The 26,589-nt window shown below is 41.8% G+C and overlaps 1 protein-coding gene across 6 annotated transcripts in view; it reads left to right on the forward strand.

Moving 5' to 3' along the window:
• LOC308393944 (fidgetin-like) overlaps positions 1-26,241 on the forward strand; it is a gene marked incomplete at its 5' end in the record, with an annotated part of 79,658 nt that extends 53,417 nt beyond the window's left edge. For 5 of the 6 annotated variants that reach the window (XM_080878014.1, XM_080878018.1, XM_080878017.1 and 2 more), the window contains one exon: positions 19,977-26,241. In XM_080878014.1, the coding sequence (XP_080734140.1) occupies positions 19,977-22,255 (2,279 nt within the window). In that variant the 3' untranslated portion in view covers positions 22,256-26,241. Of the gene's footprint in view, positions 1-29; positions 122-19,976 lie in introns of those variants that run through there. The other variant, XM_080878016.1, reaches the window with a different exon arrangement.
• Between the last annotated feature and the right edge of the window lie 348 nt (positions 26,242-26,589).

The following is a 26,589-nucleotide window of genomic DNA, read 5'->3' on the forward strand; positions in this document are numbered from 1 at the left end:
TGGTACTGGTGGGATTCAAACTACAGGCCAGGACGGTCAGACAGGCTGCTGGACAGGCACAAAATCGCTCTCTGAGCTTCCCAAAGGTGCGACTATAACATGGAACCTGAAAACAACCGCTGTAAGGACCAAACTCTTGTTCTAGGGTCTAAAACAGCCAAAATGTCATTGCGGTCTTTTATGTCATGCATGCACTGTGTATTAATCACGGGCTGGATCTGTGCCTGAGAGGCTGATCAAATTTATTGTTTGGCTGCACGGGACAGTAATGGGTGTTTAATTACTCAATAAAAGCCCTTTTATAGATTCCCAGGCCTCCTGTGTGTTGAGCAAATGGTATTGATCTGTCTCCGGGCTGCAACATGATAGCCTGTGAAGGAGAATTAGAGCCGTTAGCCTGCTAGCGTTTTCTCATTCATTAGCTGCATTAGCCAGAGGGTGATTACGACGTAGCATCATTGTTAATACCAAAGTCTCAAAGGTTTTTCTGTCTGCCTTGTGTTGTAAAGCTCCGTGCAGCTCATTTACACAAATATGGATTAGATCAGCAATGAATAACATTGAGGAAGGTGTTACGATAAGAATCTCCAGGAGAGTTGTATTTCTTTTTTGCAACATTTCCACCTGTGCAGTTTTGTCAGTGCATTAAGCACGCTATAATTCCCACAGCTAAGCTCGACGAAGCCCTTTCCTGAGCTGTGAGCTGCATTAGTCGGGCTACCGTCTATACCTATGCACATTTTAATCCCACCACTTCCCCACCCTCTAATCAGTAATCTGATGGCTCCTCCTCCTCATCCTCATCCTCCCCAGAGGCCTAATTCTGGATCCCCGTTCTCCTGCACACCCAGCAGTCAGGAGAATGACTCACACAGAGGAGAAAGCTGAATGACAGTCACCCTTAGCATGTCTCCATTAGGTTTTCTGTCCATGCATTCATGCCAGCAAACATGTGCAGCCCTGTATGGTGTCCACTGTGTCTTTTTCTCGTCTAACTGCATCTGCCCCGCGCCCATTGTTCTTTTATGTTCAGAGCGTATCACCGCTTCTGTCGGCCAGCTCCGCTCCTCTTGATGCACGGCAAAAACCTTTTGCAATAAGTTGCTTGATATGTCTATATCAAATGAGTGTGGTCTATTACAGATGTGGCGGAGTCAGTTGGGTGGCTTTGTGAACAAAAAAAGGGGTTCTGCAAGGGACCATGAAAGAGACATTGTCAAATACAGACCATACAGTTCCTTTGTAGATAAATGGATTTTCATGCTTATCAACTGGGACAGTAACATGAGTGAAAACTGTGGAGAATGTGGAATTGCTCTTAGTATTCGGCCATACACAGGGATAAATGTAGCTTCAAGTGTGTGTGGTCTGTCATTGTCCTACAGAAAGGTTTTGTTTTTTGTTTTTTTGTCGTTTGGGTTTCTACATTCAGTTTGGAACCACATTCACTGCTGATGCCACAGATGTGCATCACGCATGGAGCCATATGTTACACTTCCACAGTAATTGTACTATCAGTTCTTAAGCATCATCTGTTTAGTGTCACGGGAAAAAATACTTTTAATCCACAGTCAGGTTTTTTTTTTCTTTTATATCACAATGGAATATTTTTTTTCTTCTCTAAATTGGATTGGAATCATTATGTCAATGACATTTTCATACCCACTTGTAAAAGTTTTTGAAACATTATTCATTGATTTCTAAATTCCCAGTTTAACCCTCCTGCCATCCTTTAAAAAACTCACACCCATCACCCTAGGGACCATTCTCAGCCACGCCATAAAAAGACCATATATCCATATTTTATTCCACTTTAAATTAGCCAACCTTGTAAAACTACTTCTCCCTGAAATATTCATGTAAAGTTTTAATTATATTTTCGTTGTTTTAACCCTTCAAATCGCAGTGTTATTACATGAGCGCCCTGTGTTATAAGCCCCAAAAACCAAAAAACGAAACTAAATATTTCCACAAAAAACCAGTTGAAGTAATATGTGATTGTCATTATAAGTAGGCCTTTAGATGGACCAAAGATTGGCACCAACATACATTTTGACCTGCCATTATTTTTTTTGCATTTTTTTTGCAATTTAAAAATTAAAACTTCAAGGCCCTGAGTCTTCATTGACATCCAAGAAAAGAAGAAAAAATAAAATCATATGATGATAATTTGGGGTTGAAAAATAGCGTTTATAATGGAAGTCAATGGGCAGAAAATGGTCCCCAGGGTGATGGGTGTGGGGATTTCTGCTGCTCAGCCATTTTAGGCTGATTTAAGGAATTCACACTGGAATATTAACATTGACAGGTAAAAACTATCCTGTGGCAAGTTTGGTTATATTCCACTGAACACAGTGGAAATGGCAGCCATTTAACACATAGCAGTGGCACAAAAAGGTCCCAAGAAGGCAGGAAGGTTAAGATGGATGGTTTGAGTAAACCATACATGACGGGGCGAGGCAGCTTCATGTCTCAGAACCTCATGTCTCAGTTTTCTATTGTCCCTGATTGTGGCTGCAAAAATGGTTTTAGCAAGACACAGTTAAGCTAGCTTAGCATTTCAACTATAGATGTGTTTACCTAATTGCTTTCTATACTTTGTGCATAGAACAATAAAAACAGAAGACTACCATACATTCTGCATACTAGTGCTTTCTTTTTCTTTTCATGTCACTATCAGACATACTGTTTTTCAGGAGCTAGCTTTTAACCTGTTGTTGAGTGTATGTGTTGATGCTATAAGCCTAAAAATCATTGTTTTCTTAGACATATATGGCACAATAACTGGATATTTGGTGGCACCTGAAATAATATTGAGGCATTTTTACATTTGTAACTCTAGCCCCAGTGTGGTGGTGGCTTGGCTTTCAGCCAGAGGACCTGTTTGTCTTGTGAGTGGGAACATGGCTTAAATTTATTTATTGTCTTTTTTTGTGTGTGAGTGTGTGTGTGTGTTTGCTTACTATTTCAGGGTTTTTTGACCACAGTTATGAAACCTGTTCAATGCCTAGGTACTAAAATTACTTGATTAGGTAATATTTTGGCCAAAGTTTCTTTTCATAACATGTTAGAAGGTACACGTCTCCTGTCTTCAAGCTTCCATTCTTTAATAATTACAATGACAGGTAATATCCCATATAGTTGTAGGTAGGGCTGCTCAATTAATCGAATTTTAATCATGATTACGATCTGGGCTTTCAACGATCATTAAAAATGACTGAGCCGATTATTAGCCCCTCCCTAATTTATCCGCGACACCTTAAAGGCCGGTCCGTGAAAATATTGTCGGGCATAAACCGGTCCTTGGCGCAAAAAAGGTTGGAGACCGCTGATTAAGAGGACCCGAGGGAAGCTCGGAAAGCTAAGCAGAAGTTATTTGGAGAGGAGAGTGACTGCCGTTGGTTGAAAAGAGAGGTTAAAAAAAAAAAACTTCAGTGGTGTTGCACACTATTTTATATTAGTTTCTAAAGTCATTGAAGCCGGTCAGAGCAGCACGCTCAGTTTTGTGTAACTATTTTTAAATCCCTGTAGAACCGGAACCGTGTAAGCTAGCGCAATAATTTGTTTTGCATATGAAACCGGAGGAGTTGTACTTACATCTTATGCCATCAGCTTGTCCTCGGTCACGGTTTCCTTCCACATAAAGCTTTGCAAAAACTGCATAAAAAGCGCTTGCAGGAACAAAAACATAATATTCCAGAAACACGCTTTGCCGATCCGATCAGCTGTTCGTAACACTTCCCACAGTGAAACAGACGTCAGCACGAACTATCACATGTCGGCCATTTCCTCCCTGAAACCGGAAGTGACGTCATTTTCGCGGAAATGTAGTTTTTTACTTGTAGGCCTTAAAAGGGCTGGTTAAAAGATAAGCTGGTTATACTGGTCATGTTTGACTTTTCTGAATAGTTTCTGGGATGCTTAGAACTCGAATTGCAGTGCTGGAAATAGTTTATTTTGATGCACCTGCTGTTTTCTTTGCAAATTTGCATCATAGGATTGTTTTTTCGTTTTTCCTGCAGTGTATATAAAAATTGGTGTATCTCCAAAATAAAACTATGAAGACACTCAAAATAAATTTCCTGTTGTTGTAAACTATTTTTTGCAACTTTTTTGCATTTAAAGTTTTGAGGGATAAGCCTCTGAAAATTTCTCCAAGTAGAAATATATGTAAAAAAAAAAAAAGCAAAAACGATTTTTAATTTTTTTTGTAGTTTATTGCACTTTTTTGCAATTAATGTAGTTACTATGGACTTAATGCATACATATTATTCAAATATGGGCTATAACAGTTGTATAGCAACTTGAAATGCTCCCACAAATGGCACTACAACATGTAAAAAAATAATATAAGCTCTGGCGGACTTGGTTCTATGGTAGGTCTTAAAGGGTTAAATAAATATCGTCAAATAATCGAGATCTCAATTTCAGTGAAAATAATCGTGATTATCATTTTTGCCATAATCGAGCAGCCCTAGTTGTAGGACATAACCTGCTGTACAGGTTGAACAATTTCAGAGCACTTACACATCAGTGGCGGTTTTAACCCTTTTACAGAACTAAACCACATGTGTGTGTATATATATATATATATATATATATATATATATATATATATATATATATATATATATATATATATATATATATATATTATATATATATATATATGAAAATAATATAATGTAGCTAATCCTCCATAAAGGATTTTACATAATTTGAAGGAAAATAATTGAAATAAGGGTCACCTGGTTGTAAGTGTATGGAGTTTGCGAATTAACACATTCTAATCCCAGGTGCACGCGAACATATACACAAACATGCCCACACACAGACACACAAAAACCCTTTTCACATTCCACTGCCTGTGGGGCGCAAATGAGAAGCGATGTCTACTCGATGCAGAGCCAGTGATCTAGGTAATCTGCCTGTGCTGTGGGAGAGGTCTATTGGTCTACAAATCAATTGGCTTCATGTCCGTACCATTAGGCTAACATAGCAGTGCTGAGGCGCTGAGAGCAGTAAACAGACTGTTTAATTCCCCTGGACACCAGCCAGGTGTCCTCCTGCTTCCTCCTGATCCCTTTTTTTCCTTGTTTTACTTCCCTGTATTCTAGCAGCCTCCTCTGTTCCTTCCTCTTCTCCACTTCACTTGCAGTGATTTTCAGTGGACAAGTGCTTACAGGAATATTGCTTGGAGGGATTGTGTGTGTGTGTGTGTGTGTGTGTGTGTGTGTGTGTGTGTGTGTGTGTGTGTGTGTGTGTGTGTGTGTGTGTGTGTGTGTGTGTGTGTGTGTGTGTGTGTGTGTGAAGAGAAGAGGTTTTGGCCAATGAAAGTGTCTATACTGAGTAAGTGATCCCTTGGGATGCAGTACATACACCAGGCATCCTTCTTTATCTCCCTGCATGTGTATCTCTCTCCCCTTTTCTCCGTATCACTGTATGGGTTTGTCTCACGCTTTGTTTCTCTCTCTGTGTATCTGCTCGCCTTCCTCTTTATATATATATATTTTCCCCCCTGCCTTTTTCTGTCTGCAGACAGAGCCTGCAAACAAGTCGGTAATACGAGGATGCCGAATCAAAACAAATGCACACTCCCAATGATTAGAAAAATGCAGATTTACGTCCGGGCGGCAAAAAGTTGACCACTTTTACTGTTGCACAGATACACCGGTGACAGATACGCTAATGACTTAGCTTGTATAACGTCAGCAATTCAATTTATCCACTTGGCTGCTGTTCTGCATGTCCTGAATTGTGCTACAGTATGGTAATTGAGCCAGTGTATGTTGACAGATGAGTGTTGTTGGCAGTATTGCTGTTGTGTGTCTCATTTCCTGCACGCTGCTGCAGATTGACTGATAAGATAAGAGGCCCATAGCAACTTCTGAGAGCTTCAGAGTAACTAACAACCTGATGAGATGCTGTGCTATAGCTTTGATTAAGGAGGGTGCAAGGGACAGCAAAGTGTAACAGGTAGTGAATGAGTGCAGATTAAACTTACATTACCAGTGGCCTCACTGTTTGATGTTCTGCTGGCCAGTAAAGGACAGACACAGTATAGAAATCTGTTTTGTGCTTTCAGATTTGCCCGTTCTGCCAGAACATTTTACTGTTGCTAGGAGACGCTGCAACCCTCGGACACATCTGGTCAGCTGTTAGTACAAGTTGTTAACAAAAGCTGGAGCATCTGCAACGACATGATACTGTTTACAAAATGCAGCTCCCTATAGGCTTGGTGTCAATCAGCTTTTTCAACGAAAGCGTGCAGGGAGGATGTTCGGAGCAGAGAACTCAAGGTGAAGAAGAAATGAGTGTAAAAGCAGAATTCAGATGTTATATGGTGCCGCCGTACTGGCTTTGTCTTCCAGTAACAAATATCGTAACTTTCAAAAATGGAAATATCACAGCCTGAATTTCTGGCTCCTCTGTCAGCCTCTTCGTTCCTCAGCCTTGACTCATGTCCCTCATGGGACCTCAGTGGTGGAATGACATTCGTCTTCGAACAGGCCAGCAGAGTCACTCCTTATCTTGTGTCCCAACTCATCTCCTCAATAAATACCTCGTGCCCTTTTCTCTCTCCTCCTCGTCGTCCGACTCTGCTTTTAGGGAGCAGAAAATGCTCATGAAAAGGTTCTGACAGCGAAGCGGCACAGTAATATGGGAAGAAGAAAATAATTGATTTTCTAAAACTGCTTTGCCACTGTGAGACATGCTATGTCACAAATATGTGAAATCGCATGCAAACGTGCACATCCAAACTGTTATCAAGGCCCTGGTCTTTGTCACTCCAAAATAGGCAGAGAAAATAGTATTTGGTGTTTTGGTTCACAGCTTCAGGGTCATTGAGAACGCATTCTTTAATCATCTTTTGGCTCCTTGAGTCAGGCTATAAGAAATGAGCGTAACTATAGAAGCTAACCTTAATGCTATGTTTCTCTTGTAAACATGTATTGTGTTAAATTAGTGGTAATTTATTTGCCAGTTACATCAGCAGCATTGTTCTGTGATGATCTAAATGTACAAGTAGATTTGACTTTTGTTTCAGTGCGGCTTAAATACATCAACTGTCGGCCAGATCTTAGCATAAAAGGATTAATCAAATTAATCAAAAGAAAATATTTCCAGCTAAAATGCTTTGATTAACAGAAGATTAGGCATTTTATTATTCTAGCCATTTTCTTGACTCTTAAGTATTTTTCTAGACCTCTGTGATGCTGAATCTCTGGATAAAATAGCTACAGTTATTAAATTAGGGGATATATTTTTTTAGTCTACTACCTTATCTTTAACTTTTTAACCATTATCTGTCCACTTGTATCAAATAATTGCAGATAACAGTGGGGTAGTTTATGCATGCATTGCTGCATGTGAATAATGGCTCACTGGTGTGTCCTCCTCTAAAGTGGAAAATAAGCTCTCCTATAACACTTTTCACAGTTAAATTAATATTTCTGGAGGAAACCCTGGGATTGTTGAACATTTAATCTTAAGCCATGCTGAAATGCTTTTTTGTAACGTGTTAGTCAAGTCACTTCTAGCTATTCAAACTGAGTCTACATGATAGCTAAGTCTAAGTGGTGGAAACAGCAGTGAGCAGGACATTGAGCTTTATTTACTGGGTACTTTTTATATCCTGGTTGTCATTTTAGGCCGTGAAATCTGCAGTCACCGGATAAACAGAAGCCCGTGTTCACAATACCGAACTGTGTTCATCACCCGTGAATGTGATTACAGCTCTTGATCGATAGACAGTGACACGTTGCTGCTGGATGTCACCTAAGGAGATTGTGCGCTGTGTGCATGTGTCAGTGTGTAAGAAGTACAGAGTGTGTGTAGGTGTGTGTGGGGGGTGGAGGGGTGGGGTATCCATATGCTGTCTGTGCATTTATACACACTTTGCACGCCTGTGTGTTTGTTAAACTCAGATCCAGTGTGGTAATGTGAGATCAGACGTAGCCTGTTAGCCGGAGCCTTACATCTGCTGTCAGCCACTCGCTCTAACTCTGTTAGGGATGTTATTGATTGCTCATTATTACCCCGTTCCCTGAAAGATGAGCGTCCCCTATGATCACATTAAATCTCTCCCTTGTCCAATCCTCCCGAGATGCCTTCTGCTCATCGGTGCCCATCAAATTTCTCCTCCGAGATCTGATATCAAGCAGCCTGACGTTCTTTATTGCCTTTGGTTCTCTTTGCGTCGTGTTTGATTTACTCCAAATAACAGTCTCTCTTTTTTTCCCTAACTTGTTCTTTTTTTTCCCCTCCTCCTTTTTTGAACGGACGCAGTTTAGCTAATTGATGTTTTGAGTCTGTGTAATGGAAATAAGCAAACGTAGCTGAGCAACATTTCAAATTATGATTTGTTTTCTTTTTTATTATCGCTAAAAGATACTCGGGGTTTCATGTTAGCTTTGTGATCTGTGTTTATTGACTTGATAGCAAACAAGAAGAGCTGACAAGAAAGTCGTATGTACTTTATTTTCTTAGAGAGGGGCTATTTTTGCTCCACTGCCTGTTATTTAAATGGCACATCAGTCAGTTGTGAAAGGGTCACATTAAAACCATGGTGTCAGTCTTCGAGCCTCGTTCAAAACCTACAGATGCGCCTCTGACAAATTCCTCCCCGAGCCTCCCCTTTAAAGTCCGTGCCCTTCCCTGTGCCTTAGGTTGTCATTTTCGCTGACGATAAGCAGTTGTTGAAGGTGTCACGCGTCCGCCAGCCCGTGTAAAGTTTGGAACTGTTGAAATCCAGCCCTCAGTGAGAGGCCATCTCATCGGCCCCCGCCGTCCCCATGAATAATGCAGAGCTATCGACTGTGTCAGTTGAGCGCAAGGAGACGTGGCGGCAGGCAGCTTGATATTCAGCTGCTGAAGCTGACTGGATGCCCTCACTTTGAGACAAACTGCTGGCAGACTGCTCTGACTTGAACAGACAGGACCTGAATCTGCTCATATGAGATGAGCAGCGTTGTGCTGGTGCGGAGGTAGTCTGTGTCCCAAGGAAGCCTGAGTTTCTGTTCGAGTAGGCAGAGAGGAAGAAATTTAACGTTCGTAAATCTGTATACACATGTTCTCAAATATTTGTCTCAGCCTCACCTTTGCAGTAAATGTGTGTGTCCGTAAAGGAGTGTGTGAGTACGTGTGTATACGTTCTCCAGCCGGCAGCCTGCAGAGAGCTCTAGTGAGAATCTCCTGCCCCCTCGCCACGACCAGTTCAGTCTCAATGCCACCGATCGATGGGCGTATTGATCCGCTGTTTGACTGTTTAGACAACCTGTGTGAATTCTAGCATAATGCGCAGCACACTGGATTTAAAGATGCACGTGCAGGCCGCACTGCCTTGCATTCGTGTACTCTCTTTCGCATGCCTGCTGTCATACCAGAGAGCTCGTTCTTTCTAATGCTCGGAGCATCACGTGCACAAACATGTGCATCCGAGTTCAGAATAAGCAGCTATAGGTTGTATCTCAGAGCAGATATTGGTGGAGTCCAGCGCCATATACCAACATGTCCAATCGTTCCCTTGTCAGTCGCCCCTACATCATGTATAACATTTTCCCACAGTGTGCAAAGGTGTGAGATTAAGATAAATGACTTGTATTTGTTTACGGCTCACTGTTCCCAAATATCTGGAAAAATTTTTGCACAGTTGTTTGAAGGCCATGACTTTTTACCTTCCTTTTCCCAGGCCTCATTTTGGTGCTTGATGTTGTTTTTGGACCGAACTGTGAATTATTTTCATTCAATTTTACTTTTGTTAATTTTTCTTTCCATCCAACAGCCAATAAATGATAGAAAAGGTTGGTTATTCACTAATGTCCTTTTTATTGCTAAAGCATCACAGACAGGCATGAAAGCTTTTCATTTTGGGGGGCTGGGAGGAGGGTTCCATTTATGTGTTTTAATACACTTCCAAACAGTTGGACTGTGAGACTGGACTCTTTCAGACTCGGTAAGAGGTGTGGGTTGGCATATCGTGCCAAAATCCATATGAAGTGTGCAGAATTTGACACTTCAAACATGAACCGTGAAGGATCCTGCAAGTTCACAGGCTGGGGGTAGAGGTTATCCCAGCCAGGGCCTCTTCAGTAATTCACACACATCCCACAGGCACATATACACACACATATACACACACACACACGCACTTTTGCAGCCTTGCACGTGCGCTAAGCACGGCGGGCGTTAATCTCCACCAACTGCTGTTGAACTCTAATCTAGCTTGCTTGCCAAGTGTTTGATACACTGCAAAATCCATCGTAACGAGTAGAAAAGGCTTTAAAATCTTCTTCTTCTTTTTTTGCCCATGTGACAAAATGAGAGTTTACAGTTAGCTTTCTGTAATTGATACAAGGGGGCTTTATAAATCATGGCATTTTCTGTGGTCTTTAATAGGAAAAAATAATTTGAAATTTGAAGTTTTTTGGTAGCAAATTGGCCTACTGATGTTACAATTGCCATCCAGTCTACTGTCTGAGTGCATCTCCACCCTACCCCTAAACCCCCCTCCCCTTCCAAACCACACACACACACACAACTCGGTGCAGACAGACATAAATGCATCCACAGATGGTGACACCCCGGCAGTCACTCCTGGGCTGGCTGTCTACGTGCCAGCAGCGATAACACATGCAAACACACAAAGACATATGCACACACACACACACAAACACACACACGGCCTGGCGGCAGCAAACACGGTGATGCATCATTGAGCATAGGCTGGTTTTTCTCTAACTGCTGAGGGGAAATCAGTGTGGTGTTAAGTAACCATTCATGTGGAGCTGAGACCACACACAAACAAACAGCGCAGCGACACTAATAAAAATACATTTACCTTGCGAGATGAATAGAATATGATTGACTAATATGAAAGTTCTCTGGCAGACATGACTCGTGGCCACATTACCGACTACTAAGCTTCTCTGTGAGCAAGCGTCGACGTATTAATACAGCTCCAGTATCATTGTTTAATTCCCCTGACAAATATCTATTGTGCCGCTTTCATACTCTTACTTGGATTGTGATATATTCATTTGTTGATGCGCTGTTAATGTTTCCACTCTGGTTCGGAGTGTGCTGTGTAGGTAATCACCCACTCCGGGGCTGCTGCGCTGCTGTTTGTCATGTAGATCTTCCTGAGGATTGTATTTGAATAATGAGGAAGGCTTGAGCGTTCTCTTGTGCAGAGTGTCTCCACGCTGCCGCAGTAAATGACCTCTGAATAGTTGTTTTGGATTAGCCATCAAAGTCTTCTCTCGAAGTGGCCAATAGATAGGTACTTCCAGAAATGAGTCACTTGAAAATGATCATTGCTGCCGTTGCCATATAAGATAATGGATAACCATTACACTCCATTTTCCCCAGCTCCTCACCCACACAACGCCTGCTCTTGAAATATGATGCATCCACTGTGCTTAGTGAGCACTTAATGTCCAAAAGCACCGTGTTTGTTGAGATTTACAACTGCGCCGGTAGGAGGGGGGTAGAAGAAAGAGTGCGTCGTCTGCGTATAATGTTGTTCACTCAATAATTATCTCATTTTATTTACGAAGACAGACAGCTTTAGACGAGGTTAGAGGCTCCCTCTCTATTATCTCCACCTGCCACCCCTCTATTGTAGCCCCCTCCCTCCTCTGCCCCTAAATGATGTCCTTCATGTCGAGGACTTTCCAAAGTTTCCGTCTAGGAGGAAGAGGCAGGGGAGTGTGTCCTCAGCGCACTCGGTTATGCTGAACAGAGTGTAGGGGAGGAGGGAAGAAAAAAAAGCAGACAAAATTACACCGCACCTCTCGTGCATTGGTAGTCAGATCGATGCCATTTCTGAAAGGATTAGGCCTCCTCTCAGAAATCTATTTTAATTACTGAACACACAGGTAAACAAAGTGGTGGTGGTTCACAGGTATGGATTCGAGCGTCAGAGGAGTATTGATAGCGTGTGGCCCCACGTTAACCTCGGGGCCGCTCTGAAAGATCCTGCCGGCTGCACCCCAGGTGGAAGCGGGGAATGCCGATGTAGCTCCGCGACCACTCTTTCCGTCAGACCGCATTGATGATGGAAACAGATTGAAGTCTACATACTGTGTAGCAAGTTGTTGCATTGTGGTGTTAATGTGTCACATTTTACTACAATTAATCAGAAGCTGCCAGCTTCAGCGTCTGCTAGTCTTCCCATACAGATTGTGCATCCATGTATAACCCTTCTAATAAGGGTTGTACATGGATAAGTTGTCTGTGTGTATATCCCATGCATTCATTACCAAACTCAGGCATTTAAAACTCAGTGAGTTTGTTTTTTATTTAATCTGTAATAAGATTAAAGATTTGCAGAGCATTAATAAAAATGTAGGCTTTAGTATTTTTGGGGTTAATACTTTAATTTGTTGCCGTCCCCATTAGCTGCACGCTAGTAATAGATGAGTAATAAAACAAGAATTTGTGACAGACTTTAGTACCTTAACAGTCATTATGTCAAACTGTTTTCACTAATAGGTGCTAATGGTAAATGATTTATAAATGTAAGAGCTACCACAGTATGGCTAAGTTTAGTTTTTTTTAATACGTGAGTAATTTTTATAAATGATCAAATTAACTGTTAACTGTTAAATCTTTATAGACCAGTGAAATCATTATAATTGCAGCTGATACCATAATAACGAGAGTAGAAACATGTTATTAAAGCTTTATAAATTTTCACTCTGTGTTAGGTTGTTTATGTCACGTTATTTTTGTATTTCCTTCATATATCTGTACCTGAGCTGAGGTGACGCAAAAATTTCCCCGCTGTGGGATCAATAAAGTCTTATCTTATCTTATCTTATGTAATTTATAGCAATAAAAGAAGCTAATTTGTATTTGCAGATTTATTGGAGTACTTAATCATTAATAGCTTGTGGATGAGTAATGAGCCACAGATTCTAAAATGACTTTTGGCTGATTTTGCCTTCTTTCTCAAGTAGAAGCTTTCTCACCATATACGTGTAAATGCAGACGGGGGAAAAACAGCTGCCGTAAGATGTTTAAGCAGCAACAAATGGGTTTAAGTTACATACTTTATATCTTTCCACCTATTGATGATGTGTCTGGTTTCTGCATGCTTGTGAAAGGCTTTTCTGATGAAAGAGGCGCTATGGAGATGCTGCTGAGGTCGTGACACTGTTAGAGCACACTGGTGTTGAGAGTCTTTACAGATGTTTTGTTCACACGATAAGAATAATCTGTTTTGCCTAAGTGGGCTCAATGTGTGCGTGCGTGTATTGTGCATGTGTCTGTCTTCATTTTTTACTTCATAACTGTGTGTGTGTGTGTGTGTGTGTGTGTGTGTGTGTGTGTGTGTGTGTGTGTGTGTGTGTGTGTGTGTGTGTGTGTGTGCAGGGCTGTCTTTGAGGAAGGAACCCTGCATGGAGCTGGGTGATTAGGCACGCTGCGCTAGTCACAGGAAATGGAGTATCTGACGGACAGGCCAAGTGCATTATAGATGAATGTCGTGCGTTAGCAGCGCTGAGCCCCTGCCGAATATCTCTCAATTTCCTCTCTGAATGACAAAAGAAGCCACGCACAATTTCCTTGATCCAGAGCATTTGTTTAACTGCGCCCTACCCATTTAACCCACCCATTCAATAGTCTGTCTAGTAAAAGGAAATTTAGACAGTGTCAATTTATACAGCTTTAAGGAAGATCTGATATGGGCAGGCAGGGGTTACGAGGATACGCCTCTGGAATTTAGTTAGAGATTTACGGTGATTTGGTCTGATTTCTCCCGTAAGCTAAACTTGGTATCGTCATTAAACATGTCCTAATATTTTGAAAGTGTCAAAAACAGATTGATTTATTTTTTTGCTCCAGAAATATTTTAGAGTTTGCTGGTTTGGCTGTGCAAACTTATCCCAAGGTCACAGATCGCTGATTACAATGGGTGTTAGAGTTTTTTAAAGTTGCTGTCATTTGTCAAATATCTTTATATCGCAGCTCCGAGCTGTCATCTTTACAGAATCCCCACCCCCACCCACCGTCTTTGAGTTAGTGACAGCTCATCTCTCCCGGTCACTGCTCGCCGTCTAGACTTTGAACTCGCTCTGTTTACTTCCTTATCTGTTGTTGTTGTTGTCGTTACTGTCGTTGCTTTGCGGCAGACTAGTCGTTGTAATGGTAAGCTGTGGCTGGACTTGAATCGAAGGCTTCAAAGATGTGAATTCAGGCTATTTTCAGAGAAAAAAAGTCTGTCATGGAGGATGGAAATGAAATTAAATTTCTGCAAGCAACACTTCTGTCTGTAGTTTGGACTCGGTTCAAATAAGGTTGTTAATAATAACATTTCTGTCACTTTCTGGATTGCAATTTCTGCTCCAAAGAATAAACATGATTTCAGTTTTGATTTTGTGCGCTCATGTATGTGTGAGCGAGAGAGGGCGAGGGCGAGAGAGACACCAGCTCATGACTAATTTTATAATTAATTGCCTTTTGGAGGACCTAATCACATTATTTGACTCTCTACTGTAGGTTGTGTGCCAATACAGCGTAGCCTGTGGCTTAGTCACAGTGTGCCGGACTCATTAACGAGGCAGTCCGGAGATTTGTCAAACACACACAAGGCCTGCGTGCATAGAAAAATGCACACACATATGTCATTAAACAATAGCTGCGTACTGTATGTTGTGTACTGAGGTTTTTTTGTGCTGTGATTTAGGGGTTAAAAGATGCCCTCTGGTGTATTTGATAAGGATTTGAATAACTGGCTGGTTAGATTTCCCCTGTGGTGCGTGAAAACGGGTCTCTCTTGATGAAGTTATCGCTTGTCATGCAGCTCTTTCTACTCCTCCACCTCCTCCTCCTCGTCCTCCTCTTTCTCTTCCAACGCTCGGCCGGAACGCATTTGTTTAAAGGAAGGGGAAAAAAAAGAATTACGACACAATAGTTTGTTTTTGAAGGTCTCTGGTGAGTGTTTATGTTAGAAAGACAAAGAGGGGTGCACATTTGTACGCCTTGTCTTGGCGTGTGTGTATACGCACGCAGTGGAAACATGTGTGCCAGCATGTCTTTTTCGCGTACGCACACATACACATACGGCTTAATTATGGCGTTACTGAAATGGGCAGTTTGCTCTGACACCCCGCTTGCAGAATCACATAGCAGACAGACTTAAAAGAGCTCATTAGCTCTCTCTAAAGAGCTGTTTACTGCATATACACACACACAGAGTAATAGGCAGTTCTGTTGATGCAGATGGATGCCGAGTGTAATGAGAATTATTAGGCTTCTCTATGTGGAGGCTGGAGGAGAGGGGTGAAAAAAGCTGGCAGACTAGACGCTTCAGAAGGTGGAGAAGATTTCTGCTGGATGTTTCACCCGAGTGCATGATTTCTCTCTCTCCCTTTTTCTCGGCAACATGTACGACTCTTGGTTTAAAAAAACAAAACAAAAACAAAAAAAACTTGAACACCTTATTGCATGTGTCTGTCCAAATGATCTGTAAATATGTCTGCCAGGTCTGCAGCCTTGCAGCTCGATCAAAGTGCTGTAACGAGACCAAAAACAAATGAATGGAAATATTTCTTGTTAAATATTTAAGCCGGAGGCCCCACGCATGTAATCTTGTAACCTTAATGAAGGCCTCTGCAGCCAAAGGCCAAATTGTGCTCCACAAGTAACAGAACAATTTTATATTTTAAAGAAAAGAGCCTTGACTGTTTGTGAAAATGAATGTGTGATGCTTTTAATAACAAAGGGATATTGAATCGCCCTTTGACAATGAATTCAATGACTTTCTTTCAATGTCTTTCAAGGTCATTCATAGCAAGTAAAGGGATGTAGTAAGGCCCCACCCCACCTGCACCATCACATTAGGGCGCTTTGCTTTGCTCATTGCCCCTGGTTTACATCACATTGAATTAAAGGATACACCCCTGAATGATACCAAAGTCAGTCCTCCTCGATCTCTTCCATATGTTTTGGAGAAGGAGCAGCAAGTTCAAAGTGCTCAGTTCAAAGCATCCGTCCTCATTTGAATAACGTAGCGTAATCGCTATTACCTTATTTAAATAGTGCAAGTTATCGTTTGGCCTTCATTTGCATTGCAGGGTAATCACTGCTTCTCTGCATTAACCTCATTATAGAAGAGATGAAAGCCCTGATGGAGCCTGACATACTCTTTTTATATATGTTATCTTTATTAATGACAGTATTAGAAAGATCGTGTTTCTTTAAACAGAGCACATAAGAGTTTGGTGCATGTCGGATTATAGGGAGTGAAGACTAAGACTTTGAAGGCCTTTGTTTTTTGTGTTTATTCCTCATTTCTATTACCTTCAACATTTTTATATATTAATCTTATTTCTTTCTATCCTCACACCTTCTTTTGAATTATTTTGTGTAATAAGATAAGCTGGAGTATTTTAGCTAATAACACAGCTAGATAAAAAGGTACGCCAAATTACCTAAATGTCATCAACAGATAAGTCTAAGAGAAAATGAACAGTTTTTTTCAGTACTTAGCATCTCTCTGTGTCTTCTGCTAATAGGTAGATTCAAATTATGTTAATTAATGTGATTAAAAAGTAGCAACACCAAAGGTGTGGCACCTTATTAAGCTACACTAGCTTTGCTAGCTGCGTTGTTTTTCTTTGGGGGGGGGGTTTCACCACATACACTACATCAGTAAAAATGCATGCATTACTTTTTTTTGACAAAGAAGGCAATTTATCATTTATGTATATGTGATTGATATATTATACCTGAGATGTGGCATTCATAAATGATAATGGCTAGAGAAAAACTTAGCTAATGCTAGTTTGGCTAGCTCTTTTATTTGATATAGCTCATACCTATTTGATTGTTTTACTGTATCAAGTGCACATTAAGATCCTTTTGAATGGCAATATTTAAGAAAATAAAATGTTTTGAGTGTACATTTGAAGTTGATTTTTATTTTATTTGAAATGTGTATTTTATTTTGTTCATAGCTAAGGTTAACAGGGTCATCTCTTGCTAACTTTCTTTTGATGTAGCTTTCGTGCTTCGGCTTATTGTCTGGCTGCAAGAGGACATGAGAATTTCTCTAAAGTTAAACATATATACTCAGGCATTAACAATAAAGCAAAAAAAAAAAAAAAAAACCAAAGCCTTAAAATACAGTTTTTTCTCTACATTAATATGAATATATACTAGATGTCAATAGTTAGCCTCTGTTCAGTTTTTATAGAAAAATGTTTATTTCAGCCCAGATGGTGTCATCTATTACAGAGATTGTGTGATATCTTTAATTTCTTTAAAAAGAATGTGTCATATCATAGAATATATATTTATAACATTTGCTGCCACTTGCTCTGCACTATACCAAATTAATATTATGTTATGTCCATAATCTTCAACTGAAGCACTGTTGAATGCCCATTTAAGAAACATCTGAAGGTGGATTTTTCTGTGGCAGAATCACGCTGCAGAATCACCCTGTGTCAGCAATGCTGTTTCACTGTAGGTCTGTGCCACTGCAGAGAGGAGAGTCACTCTGATAGTATATACAGTGATTATAGCCCCTGAATCAGATGGGGAGTGGACAGTTTGTTTGTAAGAAAAGGTCTATAATAAATAATAATAAATATAATATAATAATAAATATATACATGTATTTACAGATAGTTGAACACATGGCTGAATCTGTTGTCCTCATCCATATCTGCTTTATAGTTATTTGGTAATGCTTAAAAGTTAATGTTGGAACTATACAGACTTTATGTGCAGTCTTTTGCTCCTGGCTACGGATCAGACATGACGCTTAGAATACAAGCTTGAGAGCAGCCTTGAATTGTTTAATATTTTCAGTGATCTTGTTCTATTAAGGATTGATCAATACTCATTGACACTGGCTTACTGACAAAATAACAAGAAAAATAACAAAACTGCACCCTCTGATGGACTCCTGGAAACACAATTTTTTTCTGTGGACTCTCTGAGCTACTCAGATTAAAATGGTTACACTGCTGTATGAACGCATTGGAATCATCACAGAGGAATGTGACTTTGTAGCATTTTGTCTTTGCAAATAGTGCTCTTTGGCAGTTGTGCAGCCATTTTTTTTTAATATCTGTTAAATGTTTCTTTGCTGGTGTGAAATCTGAATTTTGTCTAGAGCGTTGTTCTTATTTTCTCCTGTTTTTGGAAATGTAATTTCCTTTTAGAAATACTGTCCTTTTTATATTGCTGCCTTCACTTAATATATTCTCAATATTAAAAGAGCCTCTTAGCTAGCACAAAACTTCGCCCAGCTCTATCTGAGGTGTTCCCTGCTCACTACACTGGGAGGGTGATGGGCACGCCAGCCCCGGCAAGACTCCCCTCGGCTAAAATGTTGTAAATTAACACAATTAGCAGATCGCCATTCTGCTAATTAGCCACTGGTGTCTGCTGAGAGATGGCTAGAGAGAAGAATCAGAGAGGAAATAGGAGTCTAGGGATACCCCCACCCCCACCCCTGCCTGTGTTGTTACCAAACAAACACAGGGCCTCAGAAAAGAGACCAAGAGAGAGTGAACGTGTATTTGTTTGTGTGTGCTTGCTTTCTGCGTTTTTCCCCCCATGTTTATGTGTTTGCAGTAGCATAAATGGATGGGAGGAAGGGAAGATTTGCTCCTCCGTGAATGCATTTTATTGTGCGTGCTGGCTTTATTCACACAAGCACAAAAACACACACATAAACCAATTTTGAAACAGGGATTGCTTACTAGACCCCCAGTTGTGGGTCTCTACATGCAACCGCTGCCAGTCAATAAGTCGGAGGAAGTAGCTTAAATGACACCGATATTATCCTTTATTTGTGTGCACTAAGTCAAATCAAACAGGGTTCAATCTGCTGTGCGGCTGCTGTGATTACGCCCAGTCCAGCCTTTGATAGTGCCACGGCTTTGATAGTGAGACAACGATGGAGCCACTGTGTGACTGTCAGTGTTTGCAGATGGCATTGGCTGGGATTAAAGGAAACAGTGGCTCTCCAGCCTCCTGAGGCAATAAAGGGGAGAGCCAGGTGAGTATGTCTGAGATGAGAAGGAGCAAAGGAAGGAGGGAAGGGGAGGGAGGCGAAGTGAGCACAGAGGGACTAAATAAGAGGAGGGGTGGCTTCGAAGAAAGGGAGTGAAAAGTGGAGATATATATCAAAATAGATGGAGTCTGAATAAAAGGAGGTGAAGAGAAATAAAGACAGATCTAGCAGGAGGGGAGGTGGAAAATGGATAACAAACAAAAGCAAAGAGGAGAGAGGCTGAGAGTGAAAACAAGGCAGCAGGGAGGCATGAAGAAGAGGCAGACAGAATGGTAAAGAGAATGGTAGAGAGAGAGAGGTCAAGGTGGAGCTGTGCAGAAAGGAACTAAGCTTGAGACACAATGTGTTGTAATTCATAGCTCGCTACAGCTCCTGCGTGTGTGCCTGTGTTTGTCTGTCTGGGTCAGTGGATGTGTGTGCGTGCGCGTGTGCTCATGGACGTCTGCACGCCGGAGTGCAGGCATAGATGTTTTTTCTTTTTTTTTTTTAAACGCCTGTGTGTCTGAGCACAGGTTTGTCTTTAAGTGTGTATTGAATGAAAGTACCACAAGCAGAGGTGTGTGTTTGTGTGTGTGTGTTGCTTTGTGGCACTCGGCGAGGCGCATTTTCAAACCCATCTCCAGCCTCTTCAGATGAGCCGGGGATTATAGAGTGACCCTCAATGCCTCTGTCTTATTGGTCTGGCCAGGGTGCATTAGGCTGCCGTAACCAGCCATCCCAGCGTCTCTCTGTACCGCACTTTACCTGCTGATGCTCTCTCAGAGTCCTTGTGAGCTGTAGGGTTTAACAAATCTTGATTAGTTGGATGCAAATCCATAATAACACACCAAATAACACACCAAACGCCTCTGGACAAATATCACCTTTTTGGACAGTTTTAATTATTGTTAAAATGATGTTAGCTTGACAGTGTGTTAACGCATCTCTGTCTTTTTTTCCTCAGGCGTAAAGATGCAGTGGACCCCCGAGCACAGCCAGTGGGCCGAACAGCATTTCGACATTTCGTCCACCACGCGCTCGCCAGCCCACAAGGCTGAGGCATACAGGGCAGTACCTGGCCACCTGCAGCGCTCGGCCACCTACCAATATGCCTGGGCCAATGACGACATCTCGGCACTCACTGCCTCCAACCTGCTCAAGAAGTACGCTGAGAAGTACTCTGGTATTCTGGACATGCCGGGCTCATATTCGGAGACGCCTGGTGTCCCAGGAGTGATGAATGGACGGAAAGGTGAATCTGAGCCTTGGCAGGATGGTGTCTACCCCATGAGCTGCATCCCAGAGGGCATTTCCGTCAGGAAAGGGGGGGTTGCGGCAGCTTCAGAGGTGGTGTCTGGCATGTGCAGCTCTCCAGGCCTGGCTTCCAGCACCCTGAGTGAGCCCAGCTACTCCAGCAGTAGCTGTGGGAGCCACACAGCAACTGCCCTGCACTCTTCCTCCATGCCCTCTCAGGAATATGGCCCAGCGTACAGCAGCTCGTACCTGCACAGCAGTTACAGCTCCCAGTCTACCCCCGCCCCAGCACTTCCATCTCCACTGCACAGCTCTGGGCTACTGCAACCACCTCCTCCTCCACCCTCCCACCCCACTATAGTCCCAGCTTACAATGGAGGCTCCCCCAACTTGTCTAGTTATAATTACCCCCCAGCAGGCTACCCAGCTCAAAACTCAGTAGGGCCAGGATATAGCCCTGGAGGAGCCCCCCCTCCCTCCTCGTACCTTCCCTCAGGCATTGCTGCACCTACACCCCTTGCTCCCTCTTCTGCTTTACCTGGATACCCATACCAGAGCCACAACCTGACCCCAATTGCCCCAACCCCTCTCAACAGTAGCTCCTCCAACTCACTAAAGAGGAAAGCCTTCTACATGACAGGTCAAGGAGAGATAGACCCCTCTTATGGTAACTTTGGCTACAGTCAGGCAAGGAGCTCAGCTGAGAGTCCCATGTACAGGGTAGCAGATAGCAGCAGTACAAACGGAGGCTCCAACAGTGCCAGTGGTGGTGGGTTTGACAGGAGTGCTGAGAAGTCATCTTTAACTTTTAATCCTCAGAAACAATCCACCATTGCATCAGAGCAGCAGAGGAAGTACAGCAGCCAGGCAACTGGTGGGCCTCTGACTCCACCAGCCTACGTCTCCTCCACCCTGGGGGGTTCCCGCTCAGCAGACTCTATTCCCAGCTTTACCACCCCCTCCCTCAGTGAGCAAGGTCCTGAAGACCACCGTCTCCACCTTTCTCACTCAGCACCTGGACCTACCTCCTCCTCATCCACTTCCAACTCCCGGCCTGCTGAAGAACAACTAAAAACCAGTGATCCTCACCTCCTGGACATGGTTACCTCTGAAATTGTACAGCAGGGGCCCCCAGTGGATTGGAGTGACATTGCAGGTCTAGAACTTGCCAAGGCTACCCTGAAGGAAGAGGTCCTGTGGCCCATTCTGCGTCCAGACATGTTCAGCAGTTTAGGACCATCCCCGCGTTGTGTGTTGCTGTTTGGCCCCAGAGGCAGTGGCAGGACATTGCTGGGACGTTGCCTGGCCAGTCAGCTGGGAGCACCATTCCTACAGCTCAGCGGCTCAACACTGGCGACAAAGTGGCTGGCGGATGGAGAAAAAATCATCCGAGCATCATTCCTAGTGGCACGGTGCCGGCAGCCCTCAGTACTGTTTATTAGTGAAGTGGACATGCTCTTGTCGGCCCACCTCAGTGAAGAGAGCCCTATCAACCGACTTAAAGGTGAACTTCTTGCCCAGTTAGACTCACTTCTTATGGGCTCGGGCGAGGATGGAGGCAACCAAGTATTGGTGGTTTGCTCCACAAGCAGACCACAGGATATGGATGAAGGACTGCGCAGGTACTTTTCCCGGAGGGTCCTGGTGCCTCTGCCGGATAGCGCAGCTCGACACCAGATCATGAACCAGCTCTTGGCCCAATCTCAGCACAAATACTGTTTGAGCGAGGAGGAGCTGGCGCTGCTGGTCCAGCGTACAGATGGTTTCTCAGGACTGGATCTGGCCAGACTCTGCCAGGAGGCTCTTGTAGGCCTGTTACATGTCTCTGCACAGGGCGTGGACATGACTGGTATGATGCCCAGGGGACAAATCAGGCCCCTCACCTACCAGGACATTGAGAGTGTCTTTTGTAAATTCCAAGCAAGTATATCGCAGAAAGAGATTGACACTTATACTGAGTGGAACAAAATGTTTGGTTGCAGTCAGTGAAAAGATAGATCCCGCCCTTGAGAAAAAGAGGTTTCCACAATTCCTCCCCTCAGGGCAGAAGCATTGTGCTGAAGGGGAAAGGCACACAAAAGGCCAACACAAGCTCTCACAAGTAGGGTTTAGATGCACCAAGAGAGTCGCTTTGATGAGACAACTGACAATTTTGCAGTTAATGAACAAGAGTTTTAATTTGAATGCTCGACACTCCAGAAAGCCAGGGATTGTTTACACATTGCAAGCAAGTTGGCTTCAGACAGGACACCCCAGTGTCTGTGTATATATTGTTATGTTGTTGTTCTTGAGATTTAGTTGGCTATCCAAGTGCCTGAAGTGGTGCTTTCTGAGTTTATTTGTTTATTTGCCTCACAATCTACATTCATGGCATGAGCTGATAATTATTAAGAGCTTTAAAAACTTCAGCGGCATGTCTGAAAGACCCAGACTGACAGTCACCATTGGGTGGTGGTCAATCGACCTTTATTGTCTTACTAAGAGCAGAAATCCATTTGGGCTGCAGTACCCTGGGCCCCTGACTCTCACCCATGTTTCTGATCCTGTGTCTGCAAAACAAGCAAACGTAACAAACCAACAACCAACACTCAGGAAAGCGTTTGTGAATTGTACAGTACCTCAAGACATCTTCACGAAAAGCACTAAGACCTGAGAGGAGAATCTGGCAGTGTTAGGTGTACCTCAAAAGACTAGGCTAAATAGCAAAGAGGTGGCAATGAATGTACTAAATGTGTTCTGGATTCGTGGAACATATTCTATAGTGAGAGTAAAAAGATTTTGTCCTTTCCCCCCCCTCACTGCAGGTGCTTTAGTTACCTGTTTCTACTTGACCAATCCTTATGAGCTTATTACCATTGCTGTTTCAAAATATAAAACTGTGTTGTTTTGGGGTTTTAAAAGATGGGCAGGTGTTGGGGTGGTGGGAGTTGTACATTAATTAAAACAACCATAATCAACATTGTCTATAATACATGATCTAGGCTATATGGTTTAGCTGCATGGAACCGCATCAGTTATCAGCTAACTCCTGCGTAAAATATTCATCATACATTAAGCGAGGTATTCTCTGATCTTGATGAACTTAAATGGAAGGAATCATTCTTCATATAAATATACTTATTTGCTTTTTTAACTGAGAGATCAGGCTAGTACCAACAGCTGTTTACGTTAGCTTGGCATAAAATATGTTAGCCTGTTAGACTGCAGCATGTTAAAGTTAACCAGTTAACTTTTTAAACACTTAACAGTGTTTTTGCAGGGATTTTGCAATGCTAAGCTAACGGGCAAATGTTTGTAGACTTGGCTATCTTTCATAAAGAGAACAAATAACTGTATTTCTCCAAAATATCAGTGATATCAAAGAAAAAATACTGTCTTTTTGTGTGGGTATTACATTATTGTTTGACTTGGTCTTGCATGGTTTTGAGGAAAGCATGTTTGTCAGTCAGCATCAAGAAAGCGAGGCTTGGATATTGCCCTTACCGAGTCCAACTGAAATCATATTTAGTTATTTTTTGCAGTATTAACAAATGTCATATATAAATATGCTTTTAAATTAACTTTTAACTTTGATATCATTAAAAGAACAGAACGTGCTCATACAACCATAAACACCAATCAGACATTGTAACAATATGCTGTGACTAAAATAGGAGCACTATGAAAACATGGGTCATATCATACCTGTATAGGTGCAACATTTTACAAAAATTGCATTATTGCTTTATTTGCTATATTTTATTGAGGTCTTTAACAATTACTGGTGTTTATTTTGAAATAAAAAATGAAAATTAATAGTAAGTCTATTTTTCATTGTGAAAATGAAATTAAATAAGAAGTGAAATATAAGAACATGGTTACAGTTTTTGCAATGTTACCGACTTTGACGTTTTTTGGGGACAGACAACAAAAAAATCTAATTTGAGAGATAGTTGTGCTGTAGAAGATGACACAATGATTTCATTTGGACTTTGGTATCATAGATACGTTTGTAGGAATTTCCCCTTGTTAAACACTGGCTCAGTTTCCAAGACACAGATGACGCTTAGCTATAGACAAAAACAAATTCTTCATCTTCATTGATTTAAAAAAAAAAGTTAGTTTTTTAGGCTTAATCCACATCTAGGGAAACTAGCTTACCATGTTTAGCTGTATTTGAACTCGATTAGCTTCTGAATGAGATGCCACTCATGTAAATTACATATGTGGAAAGTAGAAATTTAAAGAAATAAATTCGGTTGCACGGCAGTTGTCATAACCATAATACGGTCAGCCAGGAGGTATATGCAGTTGGAATATATATGTTTTATTCTGTTTTTGTTTTTTTTTAATCTAAGATGACCACCCCAGAAAAACAAATCAATTCTAAACAATGTCAGCGCTTTTTTTTCCTGTATCCGTATTGTCTTTCTTTTTGAAAGTTACTAAGATGGTATGAAGCGCACGATCTACATACATTTGAGTTCCTACTGTTTAACATGAGTGGGGAATTTTGGCAGTAGTTTTGAAGACCTACATCACTGAACAATATCTGTTTCCCTTTGTATCATGTTGGAATGTATTTTTGTCTCTTCCTCGCCACCGTTTAAGGAGCTGTTGTGGCATGGGACTACTTAAGTCTATTGCACGTGCACTAAAGCGTTTTGTGTGTAATCTGGGGGGGGGGGGGGTTTGTTGAAATTTCTCAACGGCATTGACAGCACTTATTTAGTTGGTGTTTTATTTATCTAAACCGCTGATCAGTCTTACCCTTTTTATCGTACCTCCTGATTTTTCTATAAGAAAAATATCCCAAAGGTACGAGCTGCTTGTTGTGTATGCCTTGTGTCGCTATCTCGTAGGCACCATCAGTTCAGCACCTGGAGTGGGGTGGGGGTGGGGAGTTCTGCTGAGCATCAGCAAACTGATGGAAAAGAGAGACAGACAGGCAGCGTGGCAGCAGCAGCAGCACAAGGGGGGAAAGCAGAGTGGTCCGTCAGAAAACCACCCTCAAAACAATCTGTACCAGAATTCCTTCTGTCAGCAAATCCTCTGGAGAGAGAGTCCCTTTGGACAGAAAAACCTACTAATGCACTTCACAGCACACAACAGTAGCACAGGCCTTTCCTCCTCTCTCTCTCTCTATCCCTCGCCATTCTCCACAAGCCGACCGACAAACCACTTGAAACACACTGGTCAATGCTACGCTTTGTTTGTTGCGTGTTTAGCGGGTCCTCTTTTCATGTCTTTTTCTCCATGATGTGCTGATCTTTTCCCCTTTTTTTCCTTTCTTTAAATAGAGTTCTTCTTTAAAGCATTTCTACCTCATGGCTACAAAACACACGTGGTATTTGATTTAGGTCTTTTACAAATGTCAGACATTTGTGGAAAATGTATTTTAAAAAAAAGACAAAAAAAGGAGGAAAGAATAACACCATGAAGTTTTGCGCAGTCTACCTCAGATGACTGTACTTAAAAACATTTAGCTGATGGTGCGACCGGAGGCTGCAGCATAGCCTAGTGTGCGTGTGCGCGTTTGTGTGTGTTACCACGTGTCCTCTCCGAGACAGACACACACTCATGATGAAACTGATGTGAAAACACGCAAGCGATTCGTAAAGGGGGCGGGGGAACGGTTGGGGGTCAACCTAAACGTGACCTGGAAATGTATAATCCAATACATTTGCTTTAATCTTCTGTGAAGTACTGTGGTTGTGCGCGTGTGAATGTGTATATACATGGGCACACTCTTTTTATTTAATTTTTTTTTTTTGATTTAGTGTGTTAAATTTTATAAATTGTTAGTATATATAACACACTTGCACAACTTTAAAACAGAGTGTAATGTGTTTCTGTTGTACATATCTATACATACAATACAAATGCACCACTTGTTTATATGTGTGAATATGTTGCCATACTTGCAGTCAACTTAAATGTATTTTCATGTAATCTGAGATACAAGCAGCAACAAACAATTCATTAAAGACATTTTCTTGGGAGATTACAGCTTGTATACGTTTTTTTTGTTGTTGTTATTGTTTTTATTGGAAGCGTAAAGTAATAACTGAATTTATTTATCAGTAAAATGGAAAAATAAATGTATTGTCCTGCCAAAAAATAGCCCAGCTGAAAAATCGCCTTAATGAGCCTTGTGTTAGTCACCCTTGTGTGCAATTATAAAATCATCCGTGTTGCACAGGAAGCCAGCGCTGTCGCTTCTCTCATTAAAATGTAACAATTCATTTCTCTTGCTATGCTAAGAGTGGCTAGACCAAAACATTAAAGCATTAATTATGTTTCTCCATCACAAAGAATTTGGATTATGTGAGTGCTCTTAAAGA

Source organism: Rhamphochromis sp. 'chilingali', assembly GCF_963969265.1.
Source record: "Rhamphochromis sp. 'chilingali' genome assembly, chromosome: 3".
Taxonomy (NCBI): domain Eukaryota; kingdom Metazoa; phylum Chordata; class Actinopteri; order Cichliformes; family Cichlidae; genus Rhamphochromis; species Rhamphochromis sp. 'chilingali'.